The 22899-nt window shown below is 33.0% G+C and overlaps 1 protein-coding gene and 1 long non-coding RNA gene across 2 annotated transcripts; one reads left to right on the top strand and one right to left on the bottom strand.

The window, feature by feature from the left end:
* Window positions 1-4731: 4731 nt before the first annotated feature.
* On the bottom strand, window positions 4732-5667 carry LOC120067810 (uncharacterized). Its single transcript, XR_005479022.2, has 2 exons — window positions 5338-5667; window positions 4732-5224 (listed from the first exon to the last, which is right to left on the bottom strand). It is a non-coding gene; the product is annotated as an uncharacterized LOC120067810 (long non-coding RNA).
* A 9305-nt stretch (window positions 5668-14972) lies between these two features.
* Window positions 14973-16813, top strand: EDA8 (Putative membrane lipoprotein). The gene is made up of 3 exons (XM_039019489.2): window positions 14973-15366; window positions 15656-15723; window positions 15971-16813. Exons 1-3 carry the CDS (start codon window positions 15223-15225, stop codon window positions 16608-16610), a joined length of 852 nt encoding a protein of 283 aa, XP_038875417.1. The 5' UTR covers window positions 14973-15222; the 3' UTR covers window positions 16611-16813.
* Window positions 16814-22899: the final 6086 nt, after the last annotated feature.

The raw sequence follows: 22899 nt of genomic DNA, 5'->3' as shown, positions 1-22899 counted from the left end.
TTTAGGATTCGTTCAAAAAATATCCTCAACCCAACCCAATTTAATCTATGTACACCCTTATTGTACCTATGTTATCAATTTTAAAAATACAATTTCTTTATAAATTTTGTTGAATATGTTTGCAAATATGTCACACATATAAATAATTTTCAAATATGACAACTTAAATTGTTGTCTATCACCAAATACACCATTTAATAGTATATTAATGATAGACTTCTGTCATTGATAGTAAGAGTGTTCAAAACAAATCGATGACCCGAAAAATTGATCAACCTTTAGGTTGGATTATCAACTCTTTTGGGTTGGGTTGGATTCAAATGAATGAAAATTTAATGGACCGAGTTGGTTCATGGGTTCACATAGAAGCAAACCAACCTAAACCAATCTGAACTTATTATAAACTTTAAAATTTATATTTTTTTAATTATGATATAATTAGATATACATATATTTATTTTAGTTTTATTTAATTTCATTAGTTTTTGTTGGATAATTTATTCTCCAACAACTCCTAAAATAGTTTTTTTAGCACTTTGAAAAAAAATTTTACATTATATAAATTAGAATTGAGTTGTTAATCTTAATTCAATATACAAAAATAATTAAATCAAACTTTTACATATTAACATTTTATTTTCTTTTAGAACAAAAAATTAAATAAATGACCCGAGTATCCCGAGCCAACCCAACCCAAACATTTCATGGTTGGGTTGGATTGGGTTTATTTTTTAATAAGAGTTATTTGGATTGAAGAAATTTACAACCGAACAATTGGGTTGGATTTTAAAAGTCCTTCCATCTAACTCAACCCAACCCACGAACACCCTTAATTAATATATCATTTTAATAAGACAAATCATTTTATATCTACCACTAATAGAATATTTCTACATTTTATCACTTTTAGATGTCTACACATTCTATCACTTTTAGATGTCTACAATTTATCAAACAATTTTATGTTTATTGTTAATTAAAAAAAATTATGTAAGTCCATTAGTAATTACTAATTTTTATTAGCAATAGACTACTTTTATGTCTATTAACAACAAAAGCACTAATTCTAAAAAAATTAGAGGGCTAAACATATATTCTAAAGACCTAGAGATCATATGCATCTCTTCTTTAAAAATCAAACTAAAACGATACTTCTTCCTAAAAGGTTTTGAAAAAACTAACATTAAAAAGTTTTTGGAAAAACTTAGTGGTGTAATTGGACAGGTTGAAAACCGACCCGACCTGACCCGAAACAAGTTGGTTCTGTATGAAAGAAAACCAACCTGACCTGACCCGGTCTGGTCGGATATGAAAACATAAGAATAAAAAAAAAACTTGCAGAAGAGGGAATAATGACGGAGAGCAAATGGAAAATTGTTTGAACTAGATTATAGGCAAAAGGGGAAGGAGAAGAGAATCTGAATGAGATAGAAGAAGGATTAACAAATTGGAATGACCTTCCATGTTCCTTCCCCTCCTCTTGCTTTTTTGCTCAATAATTCCCGCCATGAAAAAAACGCAGTAACCCAATTAACGAATCAAAACCCCCCAACAAAACATGGGGTCGATTCAGAAATCAAGATCATGACAAAAAAAAAACAGTAAATCCAAAGAATTTTTAGAAGAAGTCCACCATAAACCTAGAAGAAATTTCATATCAAAAAAATAAACAAAACCCGGATTAAATTTCAGATCAAACAAACCTAATCGACGCTGACAACAAAGCTGAGCGACGCTAACGGACAGATAAGGAGAGAGGGGAGTGGCAGACGAAGAGAACTTGATGAAGACGGAGAGACGACACTTGATGTGTAACGGAGGATGAGTTTTTGGGATGGGAGTGGCAAAGGAGATAGTGAAAACTAAAGGGTTGTTTGGGGCGCTAAGATGATATAGGATGTAGGAAGTTTCGATGTCTAGAGGGTTTGGATGTCTAGGGAGTTCTGATCGAGTATGTTCAAGCACTGAGATGATATACAATACACAGAAAGAAAATGACAGTAAAATACAAAACGCGTTCCAAAAATGGAACCACAAACAATTAAAATCAATGAGATAGGATAATAGGCTTCCAAACACTGAGATGATATAGGATGTAAAGATATGCCATCTCACGTTGGACCCCCAAACAGTCCCTAAAATTGAAGAAGATGGAGAGCGGATTGAGGATGACTGGGTGAGATCAGTGAAAATTGAAATCGAAGAAGAATAACCCTACTTGAGCGGGTCAGGCGAACCGGAGAATCGAACCAAACCTTAAGCGGGTCAGGCGAACCGAAGAACCGAACCAAACCTTAACTGTTCGGTCTAAATTTCAAATATAACCCGACTTGACTAGTTCGGTTCGACTTCTTACACCCCTAAAAAAAACTAACAATAAACTAGCATTAAGAACCAATTATAAGATTTATTGAAATTACATGGACTAAAATTGGATATTTGAAAATACATAAACTAAAATTTAACAAATTTTAAAGTATAAGGACAAAAATTATGTTTTCGACTTTTCAAATTTTTTTTAGTACCACAAAATCACTTGTAAATCATTGACTACCAAAAAAACACATCTTGATGACTACCCTAATCATTGGGTCAGTCAAGCCCCAACCCGAAAAAGTAAAGACCCAATCTTAAATTGTCAAGTTCATGGCCCAACTCTTAGGCTTTGCTCATTGGATCAAAATTTAGGTTGAGTTTTGGGTTAGGTTTGAAGTGACCGATTGTATTAGGCGATTGAAAATTAATTATTTTTTAATATATATTTTTTTTTCTTTTTAAAAAATATTATTAATTCTTTATATATATATATAATATAACATATGAAAAAACTATATATGTACACACATTTGGGTTAGTCTTACATCCCGATTTGCAAAATGGTTGTAAGAAAAATTATGAGAAATAGGAATAATCAAATAGGTATATAGTAGTAATTACATTATCATTTGAAAAAATATCCTTTTGAATTATAGCAAAATACATAAATGTCACGTGAGTCCAATTTTCTGAAATCCTAGCATGCCCTTATAGTCCCTTTTAACTGCAGTGAAATTAATTCGACATATTTATTAATGAGACTGTAATTGATTGCTCAACTATATATCCAGCGGACTTTCAACGTCAACTAAGATCATCATTTCAAGTGGATAATTTGTCATAAATCTCGCGATTTAATAGTTGTTTTGAATTTTCAAATCAATAGTTGTTTTGAATTTTCAAATCAATAGTTGTTTTTAATTTTCAAATCAATAGTTGTTTTTAATTTTCGAATCGTGTACATCAACTAATTTTCAAATCTTGTTTTGAAATTTAAGATACCATATTATATTAATTATCATAATTGAGATTTGTTACTTTTATTACACTTTCTATTAACCTTAATCAAGATTCACGGGTTTTATCGATCAAATCCATTAGTGCATAGATGAAAGGCTCGACAGTTGACTATCGACCAAGAGTTCAAGTCGCAACGTCTCTTCTTTTCAAAGTGGTCTCCATTGAGCCATTTTGAGAATGTAGGCTAAGCATATGGACGGTGTTGGTATTAACTAATTTACTTGGGGGTCTTAAACCCACCTAGACAGATCCGATCAAGGAATGATGTATCATCGTCGAATATTAGTTGTTTCTCTTATGTTCTCGAGATCCCACGATTGGCATCAACACCCCCATCATAATTGGTTGGTAATTCCAATTGACGATTTTTAATTGGTATTTTCATACTATAATCTAAATAGGTTTCTATCTTCATAAATGCAATTATTTAGATAAAGTTTGTTATCGGTCCAACTCTCACTTTCTAACTGATATTTTGGGTTAGAACAAGAAAGTATTGTTACAGAATTTTAGATAAGTTCAAAATAGTTTTGGTTAATTGATTTTCAATTGTAGTGTATTTGTTTTTAAATTTATGTATTTGTTGGGTGTAGTTTGGAGACTAATTTGTGGGTCACGTAAATATCTCATCTGAAGTATCATAAAAAACTTTCAAAAGACAAATTAAGTGTAACTAATTTTTTCCTTTGCATGTTTCTTTTATCATAATCTTTATTTTCTCCTAAAATATCTCCCCAGTTTAAATCATCAAACCATATTGTTATTTCTTTTCAAATATCAACACTAAACCAATTCTTTTTTCAAATATCATTTTATTTATTTGTTTTGATCTATTTAAATCTTTTTTCAACTTATTTTATGTTTTTGTATTTTGATTTTTTGAAAATTTTATACAATCAAATATCATTTTTTTAATTAGTTTGAAAATTTTAGAGTGAAAAAAGACAGAGTCGAATTTAAAGTAGTGGGTGGAGGAAATATGGCTGTGATGATAGATTCAGAAACAATAATTCTATTCATGATAGCACCATTGTTAGGAGTTGTCGATGACGGAGTTTGTGTCGGAGGAGTTAAGATAGAAGAAGATGGAACTGATCACCATCGACTCCAAATAAGCAATAAATGAAGTTGGTGGAAAGGGAGCGGAAGTCGAAGCTGGTCGAAGCTGATGGTGAAGTATTGGTGGAAGGGAATAGTCTTATTCTCCCAAATAGTTTCGAAATTGCCCACCATTTTATCAAATTTTTAACACGAATCTCGTTGAGTACTTAATTCATAAAGTTTGATTTCCCAACCACGGTGATCATATCAGAGTATTTGATGTTCAAAGAAATTGGGAGAAATCGAGGGCTCTTGATGTAATCATCTGAAAGGGATGGAGAATATTCTCGAAAATTAAAGAAAAAGAATATAAGTTTCTTTCTCAATTGAGTAGTGAAATTGACAAGGAAAAAGCTTTTGGCAGCAGACCAGCAATTTGAGAATCTTCCATTGACTCAGAATCAGAAGCAAATCATTTTCTCTCTCTCTTATTTTAGGAAAGCGAGAGAAGAAGAAGATAACAACGAAAAAACTGCAAAAGTTACCTCTCTGCTCGATCAAATCACAAAATAAAAGATCAAATTGACTTTAAACAATACAACATCAGATCAGTGAAGAACGAACCTGCGAGTGATTTTCTTCGCAACCAAGCAGCAAAGTAGGCGGAAACGGTACAAGGGCCGCTCCAACTCGAAATCACAAGCGCGAATTCTTCGAAACAGAGCTCTAATTCAACACAACTCGATCAAATTCGAACAATAATCGATAAATACTTCCTCCTCAACTCGAAATCTTCCGAATAGAGCACTAATTCAACTCGATCGAGATCGATTCCACCGATCATCAACTACCATAAACAATCCGCCAAAACAGAATAAGATCAAATCCACTAAACGAGCAGTTCCAGTAAATCACAGATCGGGAATTTAAAATTTAGGAAATGCTGTGAGAACGCAATACCTAAAATTACGAATCGGCGACTGGAGTAGCTTTGTGGATGCTTTTTCCGGCGGCCGGCATCCTTTCCGAAGGAAGAAGATGGTGATTGTTGGATTGGCGATATCATATACATAAATGGCTGAAACGGCGGCAACTGAAAACGAGAGAGAGGGAGAAAGGGGGATAGGTTTTGTAAGAAACTTTTGACATTTGCGCCATGAATTACGTGTCCGATTTTCAGGCGTTGCTTCCTTTTTGATTGAAAGAATCTTTGTCTATGTTAGCCGCTACTACGGCCTTCCACGAATAGGGGCATTGTTTTAATAAATTCGTTAATTATTTTATTTTCTTTACACATAAAACAAGTAATTTTTTCCTCGAATAAAAATATCTATTTATACTCCAAACTCTGTGAATTATGAGTTAGAATCTATTAATATTAATTATTATGAATGATTTTGGATCAAATGATTTAACTAACATTTAGTGCGAAAAGACAGAGTCAATATCAAGACAACATGATAACAATCGAAAGTGACAATTCAGGACCAAAACATGTCTAGGAAAAAGACCTAGTTTAAGCCTTGGTCCAAATCAGTGTTTTTAGCCTTGTCCTTGCCTAATGCCTAATAGGACGTGAGTAAAAATCATTTTAGATATGAAATATGGACTAAAGGAGATGACCAAGACCGACCTAGTCAAACATGAAACTAGACACGCCCCTCGACCCAGTTGTCTTATTTTTCTAAGATGACTTTAAAACCATAAGGAATAATCTATGACAACTTTCTTTATAAATACATCATTATATCTTCATATTAGGTAACTTAAACTTCTAAATTATTATTCATTCCAGAGTTATCATTTTGACTTTGGCATCATAGTTTTTTTTTCCTTTTTGTTTTGTTGGTCCTCTCTTTCCAAAATTATAGGTTTACCATTGTTGTAACGTAAAAACACGGATGCATTTCCTCTTAAAAAATTTGGCATCAACAATAATTATATTAATTTAAATCTTAAACTTTTGTAAACTTATCAATTTACCATTCATTTAAATTTTGTTTTAAAAAAATTGTATAAGACTTCCATTGTTTTAATTAAGCTTCTAAATTTTTATAATTCAATCAATTTAGACCATTTTAGTAATATTATTTTTAAAAATAGTCAACGCATCAATTGTTACATGTGTGTGGACTTTTTCAAATGTTGAATTAATACAATAGACTATCAGACTTAATGTATGAACGATTTTCCAAAAGGAATCTTATTTAAGAGTTCATTTTGACAATAATTTAGAAGTTTAATTAATAAAAATATGAGTCTCACACAATGTTTACCCAAATTGAAAGTAATTGAGATTATAGACTGATACACTCACGAAAGTTCATAATTTAAATTGACATAATTATTAAGGGCAAATTGCAAAAACCACTCCTGAAATATGATGGTAATTGTGATGACACATTCAAACGTTCAGTTGTAAAAATTAGATCCTCATCGTGTTAGAGTTAAACCTTAAAATCTACAATAATTATAGAAACTAGACTCCAAATGAGAAAAATTGAACTCTCAAATTTATATACAATTGTTATAATTTCTATAATTATGTAAGTTTAAGTGTCCAATTTTAATATTTGTGTAAGTTTGAAAAACCAAATTTTATCATAAAAAGTTTGAAGATATAATTATAATTACAACCATACTTTAGGAGTGGTTTTCTAAATTTACCTAATTTTTAATTCAATATTGATATTTTATTTCTCAATTAAAAATAATAATAAAATGTTGTTTAGAATAAACATGGTAGAATATATACCATTCGGTTGGGAAAATTTAATAACAGAAGCTACAGAAAATGATAATGAAAAAAAAATAGGGACTTAATTAGTTCCAACTATTTAAAAAAGAGATATAATTAATTGACACAATTATCGAGATTGGGAACTAAATTTAAAATTCAACTAAACTAGAAAATAATTAAGAACCAAAATTGGAATCTTAAAAAGTGTTATTTTTGACAACGTGTCGATTACAGGGAACTCTAGTACGCCTATAAAAGCCCTACCACCTATGATCCTGCCTTCTTGAGACGGCAACGAACAAACAACCCCTCATAATAACAATGAGGTCTAAAATCACTTTTACTCAAGGCAAGATAAATTAAACAAATTTACGCGAATTTAGTTTTTCTACTTCTAAATTGTTTATTTAGAATTGATATCGTTGTTTAAGTAATTCCTCAAACTTTTTAATGTGGTTTAGATATAATGGCTAAAATAAGGATTATTCTTAAATATAAAAAATGAGTTAATTTATTTATAAATAAAGTAAAATGTTATTATGTATCAATGTCTATCAACATTCGTAATATTTTTGTTATATTTGAAAATATTTTTAATAGTTTTGGTTTTTAAAATAAAATTACTATTACAATTTGTACTTTTTTTATGAATTAGAGTGATTTGTGACTTTAGATTAATTGTTTAGCATTACGGGAAATAATTTTATTTTTAAAATATCAATATGGTATGATTTTTTAAAAAAAAAAGAAAAATTGATCGCATTTAAAATGAAAATTTAGGAGACAGAATTTGGTTAGGCGAGAACCGGTACATGTAATAAATTATAAATTTTGAAGGATGAAATTGAAAATTATTATGTTTTAGATATAATATATAAAATAAAAGTAGTATATGTGATGCATTCTACTAATATGTAGTTTTTTTTTTTTTTTAGTAATTTGCATTAAATTTATCGTCGATAAAGTGGACCGTGTTAGAAAAAATTTCTAGTGCTACGACAGTATATACTACCTTTACTGATTATTTGACACATCATTAAATAATTTATTAATTTATTAAATATTTATTACATGGATCCCACATAATTCTTAAAAGTTTTTTATGTGGCAAGCAATAAATAGAGGTAATATAGAAATTTTTTTATACTACCGTAATACTAGAAGCTTCCTCACCGTGTCAACCATTACATTGAATTTAAAGACAAACGACATTATTCTTGACTCACGATACTAATGGATCGGGCTTTTGTCCATTGTCCAAGATTCCACACGATTGAGTAGTCGTATGAATCGCATGAAAGCTCTTACAAAGGTGAGTTCAAACGGACATTTAATAATAGTGTTGTTTTCAAAACTTATTAGAGAAATATTGTTGTTTTGAAACTTATTAGAGAAATATTGTTGTTTTGGGAGTTTGAGGCTAGAAGTCGAGGGTTGAGGATTCGACTAATGTAGAGGTCGAACGTTGAGAACTCGACAAACAAAGAAAAACTTGGAAACAAGAGTTGTCAAGGGTTGAAGTTTCGACACACATAAGTCGAAATTTCAACCCTCGACAAGGAAGATAAGTGGGTGAAGTAGATTGTAAGAGAGAGCGAGATTGTGAGATTGAAAGCGAGATTGTAGGAGAGAGCGAGATTGCAAGCGAGATTGTAGGATGGGACAATCTTCAATGTCTATGGAATGTATGCGTCTTGCTCTCTCTCATAATCTCACTCTCTCCTACAATCTCGCTCTCAATCTCGCTCTCTCTTATAATTCAAAATTCTGTTATTGTTGTTATTTTTTCATTAATGATTACTAGCTTTTTTTCTCATTGGTCATGTATATATATAAATATTTCTATGGAAAGTAAATAAATTTATTGTATATTCAATTTTTTTTATTATAAAGTTGTATATTATTCTTTTAATTAAATTGTACATTATTCTTTTAATTAAGTTGTACATTATTCTTCTAATTAACTTGTATATTATTCTTTTAATTAAGTTGTACATTATTCTTCTAATTAAGTTGTACATTATTCTTCTAATTAAGTCGTACATTATTCTTCTAATTGAGAAACAAATATTTTTTTAATTGAGAAATAAATATTTTTTTTTTCAGATCATGGTTTTAAACCCAGAACTTGTTGATCCCGATGTTTTGTACGACCAGTCCATTCATCGATCAACTGTTGGATGGCGAGATTGTACTATTGGAGAAATATCTTGTAGGCGTCGAGAGGCAGTTCTCCAGCGCACTATCCCACTCCATCCACGAATACTACCGCTACTACGCACATCTGGATTCTATGGGGTTGCCATATTAGAATTTATTCAGTTGGACTGGCATCTGATCACAGCCATGGTCGAGAGATGGAGGCCTGAGATGCATACATTCCATATGTCTGTTGGAGAGTGCACTATCACTCTATAAGATATAGAAATGTTGTTGGGGTTACCTGTTGATGGTGAACCGGTCACCAGAGTGATTTATGATGACTGGTTAGAAGTTTGTCAACTGTACCTCGGTGCGACCCCACCTGCCGATAAGATTAAAGGATCGAGTTTAAGTTTAATATGGTTAGGAACACAATTTCGTGAGCTTACAGATGGTGGAAGTCTGTTTTCAGATAAATCAAGTCATTTTGTTCACTTGATGTTCCTGCCACTATTAGCTAACCTCCATAATGTGGGGCGGTATTCGTGGGGTGGAGCATACTTGGCATGGTTGTATAAACAACTATGCAAAGCAACAAGACCTGAGGTTCGAGAGATAGTTAGGCCTCTCATACTTTTGCAACTATTGGCTTGGGAGCGATTTCCAACAATGGCTCCACAGCCACAACATGCTAATGACGCTCAGTTGGTTGGACGAGCCTACGGTTCTCGGTATATTGTTTTAATTCAATTTAATTTTTATATCATGATCTAGTTAATTTAAATTATAAATTATCGATTTAAAAATTTAGGTGGAGAGACAAATTTTATGTGACTAGGACAACCACACATGTAGTCAGCCAGTGTAGATACATGTTTGATCTGTTTCAACCGGAACATGTACATTACACTAAACCTAATTGATTATTTTATACACATTTTTATTGTATTTGTCTTTAATATTCTCTAATATAATATTTTTTGTTTTAGGTTATTTGGGAGTCGTATGAAATTATTATGCATACTTAATTTTTGTACGAATGATCAAAACATATGGCAGACGATGAGTCCTCTCATATGTTTTCACATTGGTGAGTGACATCTTCCTGACAGGGTGATGGGACAATTCGGTTTTCAGCAGAATGTCCCATTGCCTTGTAATATTGAACCCGTACTGCATGATATTGACCTAAAGACTGGAGATTGGTCTGAAAAGTTGCACATTTGGTAGTGCGATGGCACTGTCGTGCAAGATTTATTGCAGTGGGGGTTTTTCTTGAACAGTTTGGCACATATGTCACTCCAGAATATATTCATTGGTATAATAATATCACAAGGCGCTACGTCACTCATCCGGGAGCAGTTGTGGTTCATCTGGTAAATGAATATTATCTAATTATTTTTAATTTTAATTTATTTTAAATATTGTCTAATTGTTTTATAATTCCCGGAGATCGAACAACCGTAGACTTCGTGAGGTTGTGAATGATTCGAACTAGGTTCTTGCTATATATAGTGACAACCAAAGCTATATGGAGGAAATTCATTATATTTACAATATACCTATCGTTCCTCTACCAGTTCCTAGACATAGAGGACCTGTTCGGGAAGATGATGAGTTTGATAAGGTTGCACATAATGCAGAAGAGTTGCCCCCTATGATGTAGACGTAGAGTCAAACTGATTAGTCCGATGATGATGATGCCAGCATTTGGTTCAAGACATTATGACTTAGAGACTGGTCCTTCGTCTTCATACGTGCATGGACTTAGTCGGGGTCATGGAGAGCATAATGAATATTTATATTATGAAGCGCCTGCAGAGGTACCAGAGCAACATCAAGAAGAACCCGAGTAACCTCAAGTTCGAAGTCGACGACGACAACCAACTCGAAATCGACAACGTCCGCCTTATGGGACACATTGATTTTTGTAATTATTTTTATATAAATGAGATATTTAATTTACATTTTTTATTTTTATGAGATATTATTTTTTTTAATTCATTATTTTTATATATTATGAATAGTAATTATTTTGATATAGAAGCTTTTAAATGTCACTTACATAAATAATAACATCAGATTATCTAAATCTAAAAAGTTAGGTAAAAAACACTTCAATATTCAAATTTACATATTTTAGATAATAATTTGGGGACATAATAAATCAAATCAACACTCAAAACCTTCACATGCAAGTCTATAAATAAGACTGTATTATTGATATAAAGAACATAAATTTTAATTACAAGTAGTGAGGTCAATAATTTAAAAGATTTTACAATAATGATCTTGGATTCCTTTTGTACATTTGGTACCAAGATTTTGATGGAGTTTTTTTTTTTTTTTTTTTTTTTTTTTTTTTTTTTTTTTTTTAAATTATAAATAATAAAAAAATATTTTTAGAAATTGTTTTTATAAAATGGAAAATTTAAAAAGAAAAGAAAAGAAAGGAAAGAAAAGGAAGAAAGAAGAAGGTGAAATGTGTAATAATTAAAAAAAGAAAAAAAAAAGGGAAATCTGTACGGATATCTCGCTCTCGCTCTCGCTCAAAATCTCGATCTCGCTCTCTCAAACTCTCGCTCTCTCAAAATCTCGCTGTCTCTCATAATCTCGCTGTCTCTCTTACTCTTCCCTCTTTCGTTCTCTCCCAATACAAAATTATTTTGAACACATCAAATAATTATGAGTGTTATGAGGAAGGTCTCCAGAATGATAATTAAACAAACTCAATAATAATGTTAGGGCAAGGTCGAGGGTTCAAAGTTCGATGTGCAAATGTAAAGAGAAAGGAGAAGATCGAGGGTTCAAAATTCGACCCATCTAGGTCGAATTTTCAACTTTCGACTTATTTAAGGGAAAAAAAAACAACAATATTTTTATAAATAGTTTGAAAACAAAATATTTTTCTAAATAGTTTCTAAAAGGACAATATCCTTTTAATTTTTTCGAGTTCAAACCTCTTATTCTTTTATTGATTGTATTAAGAGCCAATTCAATTATGATGTAAAAAATTTCATTAAATCTAAAAACTGTTTTTTACAATATAGATTAAATTGTTACAAATTGACTAAACTAATATTCATGTAAGTCAAGAGACTAAATTATCACAAATTTAAAAATATATAGAATAAAAATTTTTACAAACTAAAACTGATAACTAAGATCGCGTTTGGTAACCATTTCGTTTTTTGTTTTTGTTTTTGTTTTTGAAAATTAAGTCTATTTCATCAACATTTGTTACAATAATTTGCATATTTCTTAAGTACAAGGTTCAATTCTTAGCCAAATTTCGAAAACAAAAACAAAATTTTGAAAGCTGTTTTTTTTTTCCCTCAAAATTTGGCTTGATTTTTTAAATCATTGGTGAAAAGTAGATAAAAAAATGAAGAAATTTGGAGGTGGAAGTAGTGTCCATTGGTTTAATTTTCAAAAATAAAAATAGAAAATAAAATGATTACCAAATGTAACCTAAATTTTTAGATTCAATTGGGTTTTAATGGCTTAAAAATAATAAAAAAAAATTACCTCTAAATTTTATCCTAATTGAATTTATTTTTTTAAAAAAATAAATTTATTAAACGGTAAGAATAACCCAACAACCAAACATCAATTTATCTTAGAATGAGGATAATACAAAGGAAGGAAAGAACTCTCCAAAAAGATGATATCGTAAAAGAAGAAGTCAAAGTTGCTAGATTGTGGTCAACTTTGTTCTCCTCTCTAAAAATTTTACAAAAATTAGAAATATTTATAGGAGAAGAAAGAAAGAGAGCCTCATCAACAAAATAAATAAATAAACACTTGATAAGTCTAAAATCTCATGATTCAAAAATTCGATGACTACGATTGAATTTGATTTTCCACCTCCATTGGAGGGTATTATCCATCCCGAGAAACCATGATATGTGTAAACCATCTACATGGTTTTTCGAAAACTTTGATAGACCAACTATTAGATATTAGATGCACCCATCCCCAATAGGGTGGTCATTCCAATTACGAATGTTTCAACTAGTCCCGCGGCTCTGAGCATTATCTGACCGAATGACATCGACATTCTTGGTGACTTCCAACAATTAACAAGCGAATTGATACTCAAACTGATATTACGAAGCACGACTTCCTTATTTAAAAAAAGAATCTCTAAAGTTTTTTCCACAACAAGACTAATAATGATATGATACGTTGTTAAAACAGATAATGTTACGGTAGTTCTAAGTACCCCATTATTGACACGATTTTCCCCAACTCATGATCCTAATGGAATGTTTGAATCTATACCCCACATTTGAATCAAACCTCTTGGACTTGCCACGTCACTCCCACCTGCTCCGAAAACACAATGAATTAAATTTTATCGTGTGTCCTCCACCTCATGATTATATCCCATCACAACCGTCAATTTTTGTTGGCTAGCTCATGGGACCTACTCTTCCTCCTCATCTAAAGATTTTTTTTAGTTATTTTTTATTTTGCAAACAATGTAATTAGTGATTTGTTTTAGTAGAAGAATATGCAAAGTTTACCAATGTTTAAGTTGATGATTTTTTTTTTATTTATAATCTAATGATTAGTAGAGATACAAGTAGGTAACAAAAATTGAGTTTACGTTAAAATATTAGGGTTTTTTTTTTTTTTTTTTTTTTTGTGATTGGCTTTTCAAATGGTAAAATTAACCACATAAATTAATAAATTTCTAAATTAATGCCTTTCTAAACACAAAATTAAATTTTAAGAAATTTCGTTATATTAGAGCTCATTTTGTAACATTTTTCATTTTGATTTCATCTTTTTAATAAAGAAAAATATAACTGTATTTTAGAATTCTTTAATGCAAAAGAATCCATTTTAATGTTTCTTTTTTCTTTTTTCTTTTTTTTTTGAGAAATGAAAAAATAATCTATTTTTTAGATATTTAATTCCGTCGTTTATAAATAAAATAATAATAATAATATAATGCTTGCATTTATTTGTTCAAAAAAACTAAAACAAGAAAAAAATTTTGATTTTAACTTTTTTTAAAAAAATCTTTTTTGTGGGGGGAGGAGGGGGAAGGAATAGTTACGAAATGTATTTTTAACTAAAAATTAGGAGGAAAAAAATAGTAACGTTATAAACTTAGCCTCTTAATAAACATGGTATAGTTTTTACTTGCTTGGAAACCCTTTTTAATTGTGGACCAAATTGTGTCCGCCACTCCTAATCCCCTCGTATACAACTCGAGTTGTGAAGCAGTGTATTACACGCTCCCTACTCTCTCAAGGTTAGGTTTCACGAATTCAATTTATATATAAATATAAATTATTTTTCTAAACACAATCCCTAAAATACCCCTCCCCTCCATCCCACCCAATCTATCTTCGCGCAACTATCCACTACGAACCACTCGTACCATATTCCCAATAAGAGGAAGCTTTTAACGTACAACCAACGGCGATGAAGAATTTATATAGGATCTTCCAGTGGAATCGACCGCAGAGGATTCCCCTCTTTTAAAAAAATAAATAATTTAATATATGTATGTTGTATGTGTATATATATTTTAGAATAATAAGTTTGTGTTTATGGTGACGTGTAATAGCAGCAGCTTTCTTCGTTTGTCTTCCAAGAAAATCAAACTACCCCTATGTAAATAGAAGGAAAACGGAGGGGTAAAATCGTCAAATGGAAATTAATAGATCAATACATATGAAGGGGCCGAGAAAGCAACAGAAAGTTAAACCCTGACTATCGAGTTGTGTGTGAGATCTGCAAGAAAACAAGAGAGAGAAAGAAGAGAGAGATTTGTCTCTCTTCAAGTTTTTTTTTTTCTCGCCCGAGAAAATGAGAGAAAATCACTGAGAAAAATTTTCAGGCGGAAGAGCTGAAAAGCCTGATTGTGTATAATCTTTGTGGCGGTTTTTGGTTTTGTCTGAAATCTGCTTTTTAGTTTTTGTTGTGTTTTTCGTTTTTGCTCCGCCATGAGGATCCGGAAGAACGCGAAGTTATCGCCACTGTTGTTTTCGGCGGTTGAGTCTGTTCCTGAGGTTCTTCAGACGCACATTTGTCAGTTGAATCAGTCGCCATGGGATGTGATTCCTCTCCATCAACACGACACGAACCAGGTTTAAATTTAATGGAGAGAGAGATGAAGAAATGGAGAAATTTCTTATTTTTTAATCTTCTAAATTTTCAATCTCTTTTTCTTCTTCTATCTAGATCTGCAATATCAATTAAACTATTCTGTTTTCTCTTCCTCCTTCTTGTATTTCCCTCTCTTTTTAGGGTTCTTTGTTTCCCTTTCCACTTTAGGGTTCATCCAAAAACCCTAAAAATTATCCTCATTCTTCTAGCGATTAGGTTAATGAATCTTACTCACTTTCATCTCTATTTCTCTATGTTTCGTTCTCGCAGGTCGAGGAGGCTGAAGATAGCTTCAATGAAAATGCTAGTTTAGACGATTCTATCGGAGCTGTCGAGAGGTGAGTTTCTTTGTTTTTTTTTTTCTTTCGTTGCTTTTATTGATTTGCATTGTTTGTGCCTTCTTTTGTGATTCTTTCCCTCTCGTAAATAGTTTTGGTTGAGTGAACAAGTATATGCCTCATACGATAATCTGAAATAATTTCTGAGGAGAGAAATGGTCTGGTAGTGTGATTATTATTGTCTGTCTGTGGATTTTGGTGGATTTGAAGATTGTGTTTGAAATTTATTTATATATACGAATCACAGCGTCGCGTCGATGATGGAGGAGTCAGCGAAATTATCGAATAATAATATTGCTATTACCAACGGGAATGAAGTAATGGCGGATAAGGATGGGGATTATCGTGAAGATTTGAATGAAAATGGAGACGGATTCGAGAAATTGGTCGATAGCAGTTTGAAATGTAAGAAACAATTTAAAGAGGAAGATTATTCTTCGTTTAGCTCCGACCACCACGACCGCCGTTCATTTCTTAGGTCTAGCGAGAATAATTATTATTCTACTCTCAATAATTGCTCGATTGCGAAGAAATCCGCCGCCGGAGGTACGGTCTCGCGGCGGATGCGGCCAGCGAGGTCTTCGAAGAAGACGGTTAGTGTAGCGGCCGGTGGATCGAATCCGTACGAGTTTTATTATTATTCTGGATTCGGCCCGCTGTGGGGGAAGAAACGACGGGAGAGAGGAGGAGAGGAAGACAGTGGGAAATCGAGCGAAAATACGACGGGAATTCGGAGCAATGCGACGACGCCGTCACCGTCCGACGTCGAGGAGTTGGATTATATGGAAGACGACGACGATGAGGAGGAAGAGAACGGTGACGGCGACGGTGGGAAAAAACGGATGAGGAAGCCGGTGAAAGCGCGGTCATTAAAATCGCTGATGTAAAAGGAATGGGATTTAAATTTGGAATTAGGATTTTGGGTTTTGGTTTTTAGTGGTGGGAAATTTTTCGCGGAGGGTTTCTTTTCTTCTTCGTCTTTGCAACGATTGTTTGTTAGGGTTGTGAAGGATTTTCCCTTTTCCCTTTTTATTTTTGTGTGTGTAATATATTAATATTAATATTAATAATATTACTATTATTAGAATTATTTTTAAAATCTTTTTAATTTGGATATTGTTATTCGCTGCGTAATGCACGAAGATGCTGTCTGTGTTGTGGCATTGCGTGGGGGGGGTGGGTGAGTTTAGCGTAGCTCATGAACGTGGACAGCAGGAGATTTCATAGGGTGTGTTTTAGGGAGACCGAGACATTGTGTTTAGTCAAATAAATGGGTAGTTCGGTAATTTTCTATAGACTTTTTTTTTTCTTGCTCTCTTATATTTTCTGTTTATTTAAATGGAGTTTGGGTTGCTTTTTTTGGGCTTGTGGTAATAGATGACGTGGCAAGTTATGTTTTTTCCCATATATGAATATTAATAAAAGAATGGGCCTACAATTACCTTGTTGGGTCCACATCAACAGCAAATTCCACCTTGATGATATATATATATACGTATTGAAGTCAATCCTAGAGATCTAGGATTTCATTTCATTAATATTTACTATTTAGGTTAGATTACAATTTTCCTATCTAAACTTTTTTATTTTCTTGTCTAATAAGTTCTTAATTTGAGTAAGTACTTAATAGGCTTCTAAAATTTCAATTCGTGTCTAAATATTGTATTCGACTTTAGAGGTCTCGTATAATCTCTTAATTTTTGTTTAGTTATTTTTTAGTTCAATAATACGTGAGACTGGAAATTTGAATTTTTGACCTTCTAATGAAAGATTGTACTGTTATCTGTTAAACTATTACGCTTGGGTTGGTTTAAATCTCTTAATTTAAATTTTTTGTCCAATAAATTTGTGATTAATGAGACATTTTTAAGAGTCAGTTACCAATAATATAAAAAATTAATATTTAATGAGTTATTAGATTATCTTAAAAGTTTAAAGAACTATAGACAATTTTGTGAACTTTACGAACCTCATAGGCATAATTTAAAAGAATTCAAATAGGTAATTATCTTAGTAATATTTTAAAATTGGGAAAAAATATATATATTTTGTATCTTCAGATTTTGGGTCTAGTTTTTTATTTGGTCCCTAGACTTTAAAATGTTACACATTTAGTATTCAAATTTTGAGTATGGTTTCGGTTTAGTTTGTAATTTTCAAAATGTTACAATTTTACAATTAAAGTTTGAGCTTTGTTTCAATTTGCTCTTAGATTTCAAGTTTACACTTTTAACCTAAATTTTTTACTAAATATTCATTTTTCATTTTCAGTGTTAATATCTATGAATTAATTTAAAAGAATTAAAATTAGAATTAATTAAGTTTTATTATTTTTCATCACTATATAAATTAAAATTAAATTTAAAATATTAGTTCATAGTTATTTTAAATTAATTAATAGACAGTCATGTCAATAATTAAAAGTGATTATTTAATGAAAATTAAAGCTAAAAGTATAAATTTTGAAATCTTAGAGCGGAATTGAAATGAAACTCGATTTCAAAGATAAAATTGTAATATTTTGAAATTTAAGGACTAAATTGAAACCAAATGTAAAATTACTATGGAAACTTGACGCAAATCTGACCACCTAAAAATTTTTTTTCTTTTAAAAAGTAAGGTAGTTTTGAAGTAATTTGAAGAAATGCTGTAGTAGTAATTTGGGATAATATTATTATTAAAATTATTATTATTATTTTTGCCGATCTCTGAGCTCAAGACATGGTTTCAGAAGATATAACTCGTGATTTTAAAATCATTGGAAGGAAATTATAATTTTCTTTTGAAGATATGGTTTTCCTACGAAATTATCAATTTAATTAGATGATTTATAAAGTTACCATAGGCCTTGTAATATTTTCAATACTATATTTTCAGTTCTTTGTGATAACTATTATACATACACAATATCCTATATATTATAAGATCTATAATGTAAATAAATATTTTAATTTTAGGGTAATTGCAATGGGTAGTTGTTGAATGAAAGATTTTGGACCGATCACAAATTTTCATGTCATTTACTAAATTAATGATGAAATTCCAAATAATTGAATTTGAGACTAATTAGAAGTTGACATTTGTCCCAAATTGAAGTTGAAGACATAAATTGGCGAAATCCGATGATGCTACATGTTTCCTTCGTAACCATTGGATTGAATAAAATTACTTCGGTCTAATTTGATATTATTTTTTGGACTAAAAGTCTAATTTAGCCCATAAATAGGCTTAATTTGACCAAAATGTCAAATAAGGCCCAAATCCAATTAGTCGGGCCCATGGATTGACCAAGCCGAAGCCCATGAAGTCCAACAGAGAACTCTATAAATAGAGGAGATCTCCTCATTTGTGAGGGTCAATAATTCTATACTCCAGAGAGCTTATAGAGAATTCTTTACAATCAGAAGATTCATTGACTCCTGAAGCTGACCATACCTGAAGACTGAACTTCTTGGAAGATGCAAGCATCAGTCCTTTGAAGACTGAAGTCTTTTGAAGATACAAGCAATTCTACATTTAGAGAGTCTAAAGAGAATTCATCAACAAGCAGAAGACTCCCAAGACTCTTAAAGCTGCACTCTTAGAAGATAGAAGACCCTTAAAGACTGAAGTCCTTTGGAGATACAAGTATTCTTCCAAGAGTTCAACTCCACGATCATCATGCGCTTCACTTCCTCAAATCAAGCGTACGCATTCAACTAAGAGAGAATCGGAGGATCAAGTACTAGAGATCAAACCACATCGCATCAAATCAACTTCAACATCAACACCAACTTAAGTTCAACTCCACAAAACAAATTTCTCCGGAAGCCTCGTGCGAGCACTAATCCTCCAAGAAGATCAATAAGCCCAAAGGTCGATCTTCCAAGAAAATCAACAAGTTTAAAGACCGATCATCCAAGAAGATCAACAAGCCCAAAGGCCGATCATCCAAGAAAATCAACAAGTCTAAAGACCGATCCTCCAAGATCAACAAGCCTAAAGGTTGATCATCCAAGAAGATCACCAAGCCCAAAGGCCGATTATCCAAGAAGATCAACAAGCCTAAAAGCCGATCACCCAAGAAGATTAACAAGCCCAAAGGCCGATCACCCAAGAAGATCAACGAGCCCAAAGGCTGATCACCTAAGAAGATCAACAAGCCCAAAGGCCGATCGTTCAAGAAAATCAATTAGCTTAAAGTTTATAGTTTATTTTGAAAGCATCAAAATACTGTGTATTAGAGATTGTACTCACTTTCCACAAAATTAATACAAATACAAAGTTCAAGTTCCACGAAATAAATTTCTCTTGAAATCTCGTGTGAACAAATTGGCATGGCCAGTGGGACATCTCTACTTCTTATCTCTCTCTCGTCATCCAAGTCTAACAAATCTACAAATGGCACCAAAGAAACTTGTTTCGTGGAGTTGAACTTGAGTTGGTGTTGATGTTGAGGTTGATTTGATGCGATGTGGTTCGATCTCTAGTACTTGATCCTCTTATTCTCTCTCGGTTGGATGGATGCGCTTGACTTAAAGAAGGAAAGCAACGAACGTTCTTGTAGAAGTCTTAGAAGAGTGTTTGTGTCTTCAAGAGTCTTCTGTCTTCTAGGAGTGCAGCTTTAGGAGTTTTGAGAGTCTTCTGCTTGTTGTTGAATTCTCTCTGTGCTCTCTGAATGTAGAATTATTTGTATCTTTAAAAGGACTTCAGTCTTCAAGCATGGTCAGAATGCTTCAAAGAACTTCAGTCTTCAGGATGCTTGCATCTTCAAAGGACTTCAGTCTTCATAATGCTTGTATCTTTGAAGGACTTCAATCTTCAGACGTGGTCAGCTTCAGGAGTGAAGGAGTCTTCTGACTGTAGAGAATTCCCTATAAGCTCTCTGGAGTATAGAATTGCTGACCACGTCTGAAGACTGAAGTCTTTCGAAGATACAAACATTCTGAAGACTAAAGTCCTTTGAAGATGCAAGCATTCTGAAGACTGAAGTTCTTTGAAGATACAAGCATTCTGACCATGCTTGAAGACTGAAGTCCTTTTAAAGATACAAGTAATTCTACATTCAGAGAGCCTAGAAAGAATTCATCAACAAGCAGAAGACTCTCAAAACTCCTGAAGCTACACTCTTAGAAGACAGAAGACCCTTGAAGACACAAACACTCTTCCAAGACTTCTACAAGAACGTTCGGTGCTTTCCTTCTTCAAGTCAAGTGCATCCACCCAACCGAGAGAGAATCAGAGGATCAAGTACTAGAGATCGAACCACATCGCATCAAATCAACACCAACTCAAGTTCAACTCCACGAAACAAGTTTCTCCGGAAACCTCATGCGAACACTAATCCTCCAAGAAGATCAACAAGGCCGAAGGCTAATCATCCAAGAAGATCAACAAGGCCGAAGGCTAATCATCCAAGAAGATCAACAAGTCCAAAGACCGATCCTTCAAGAAGATCAATAAGCCTAAAGGTCGATCATCCAAGAAGATAATCAAGCCCAAAGGCCGATCATCCAAGAAGATCAACAAGCCCAAAGGCCGATCACCCAAGAAGATCAACAAGCCCAAAGGTCGATCACCCAAGAAGATCAACAAGTCCAAAGGTCGATCACCCAAGAAGATCAACGAGCTCAAAAGCCGATCACCCAAGAAGATTAACAAGCCCAAAGGCCAATCGTTCAAGAAGATCAACTAGCTTAAAGTTTATAGTTTATTTTGAAAGCATCAAAATACTGTGTATTAGAGATTGTACTCACTTTCCACAAAATTAATACAAATACAAAGTTTAAGTTCCACGAAATAAATTTCTCTTGAAATTTCGTGTGAACAAATTGGCACATCAAGTGGGACATCTCTACCTCTCATCTCTCTCTCGTCATCCAAGTCTAACAAATCTACAAATGGCACCAAAGAAAGTTGCATCCAAAGCTACCATCGCAAGCAACACTTACATAAGCTTTGTCATCATGGAGGAAATCTGGGACCAGCTTATGGAATCTTCTAAAGGCGGGATCGTCATCAGAAAAAAATTCCTTGTTCGACAACTATGCTTCTGCTACAGATCTATCAGAGAAAGAATCACATCTTGATGTAGTGTCTATCATGATGACTGACATAACGATTGAGTCGACCATGGCAGAGATGGAGCTAAAGATAAACCTTCTAATGAAGGTTGTAGAGGAGCGGGATCATGAAATTGCTGCTTTAAGGGATCAGATACAGGCTCGAAATACTGCTGGATCAAGTCAATCCCCAGCTACAAAAGCCAATGACAAAGGAAAGACTATCTTGCAAGAAAGTCAGCCACCACAATCCACCTCTGTTGCCTCCCTGTCAGTTCAACAGCTCTAGGATATGTTCACAAACTCCATAAGAGCTCAGTACGAAGGACCATTGCAAACCTCTTTTATGTACTCCAAGCCATACACCAAGAGAATCGACAACCTGAGAATGTCAGCTGGGTATCAACATCCAAAGTTTCAGTAGTTTGATGGAAAAGGCAATCCAAAACAATATGTTGCACGTTTCATTGAAACCAGTGAAAATGCAGGAACCAAAGGAGACCAGCTAGTGAACCAGTTCGTCCGTACCTTGAAAGGAAATGCTTTCGATTGGTATACTGATTTGGAGCCAGAAGTGATTGACAGTTGGGAATAACTAGAAAGGGAGTTCTTGAACCGCTTCTACAGTACAAGGCGTATTTTAGCATGATGGAGTTGACGAACACCAAACAGTGGAAGGGAGAGACAGTCATCGATTACATCAACCGATGGAGAGCTTTAAGTCTGAATTGCAAAGATAGACTTACTAAATTATCTGCAGTGGAGTTGTGCACTCAAGGCATACACTGGGAGCTTCTCTACATCCTACAAGGGATAAAACCTCGTACGTTTGAGGAGCTGGCAACACGCGCTCATGATATGGAGCTGAGCATTGCCAACAGGGGAACTAAAGATTTCCTAGCCTCTGAAGGGAGAAAATACAAAAATGATGCCAAGGGCACTGAAAAGATCGTGGGTAGTGCCACAAAAGAATCTATGGTCGTTCATGTGACCCCACTGAAATTTTCCTCCAAAGGAAAACAAACAAAATTTGAAAGAATGCACAATGAGGGTGAGAAGCGTCGTCCAACTCTTAAAGAACGACAAGAGAAGGTTTATCCATTCCCTAACTCTGATGTGGCAGATATGTTGGAGC

This window comes from Benincasa hispida, chromosome 12 (assembly GCF_027475165.1).
Source record: "Benincasa hispida cultivar pf3 chromosome 12, pf3_genome.v1.1, whole genome shotgun sequence".
Taxonomy (NCBI): domain Eukaryota; kingdom Viridiplantae; phylum Streptophyta; class Magnoliopsida; order Cucurbitales; family Cucurbitaceae; genus Benincasa; species Benincasa hispida.
Note: the sequence above shows the minus strand (reverse complement) of the source record. Positions and strands in the feature narration are given on the sequence as shown.

What these genes read in the sequence shown, in the direction of transcription:
- EDA8 (XM_039019489.2), top strand. Translation starts at nt 15,223, where the DNA reads ATGAGGATCCGGAAGAACGCGAAGTTATCGCCACTGTTGTTTTCGGCG. An exon ending in ATCAACACGACACGAACCAG is followed by an intron (nt 15,367 to 15,655) that starts GTTTAAATTTAA and finishes TCGTTCTCGCAG; the next exon opens with GTCGAGGAGGCTGAAGATAG. An exon ending in TCTATCGGAGCTGTCGAGAG is followed by an intron (nt 15,724 to 15,970) that starts GTGAGTTTCTTT and finishes TACGAATCACAG; the next exon opens with CGTCGCGTCGATGATGGAGG.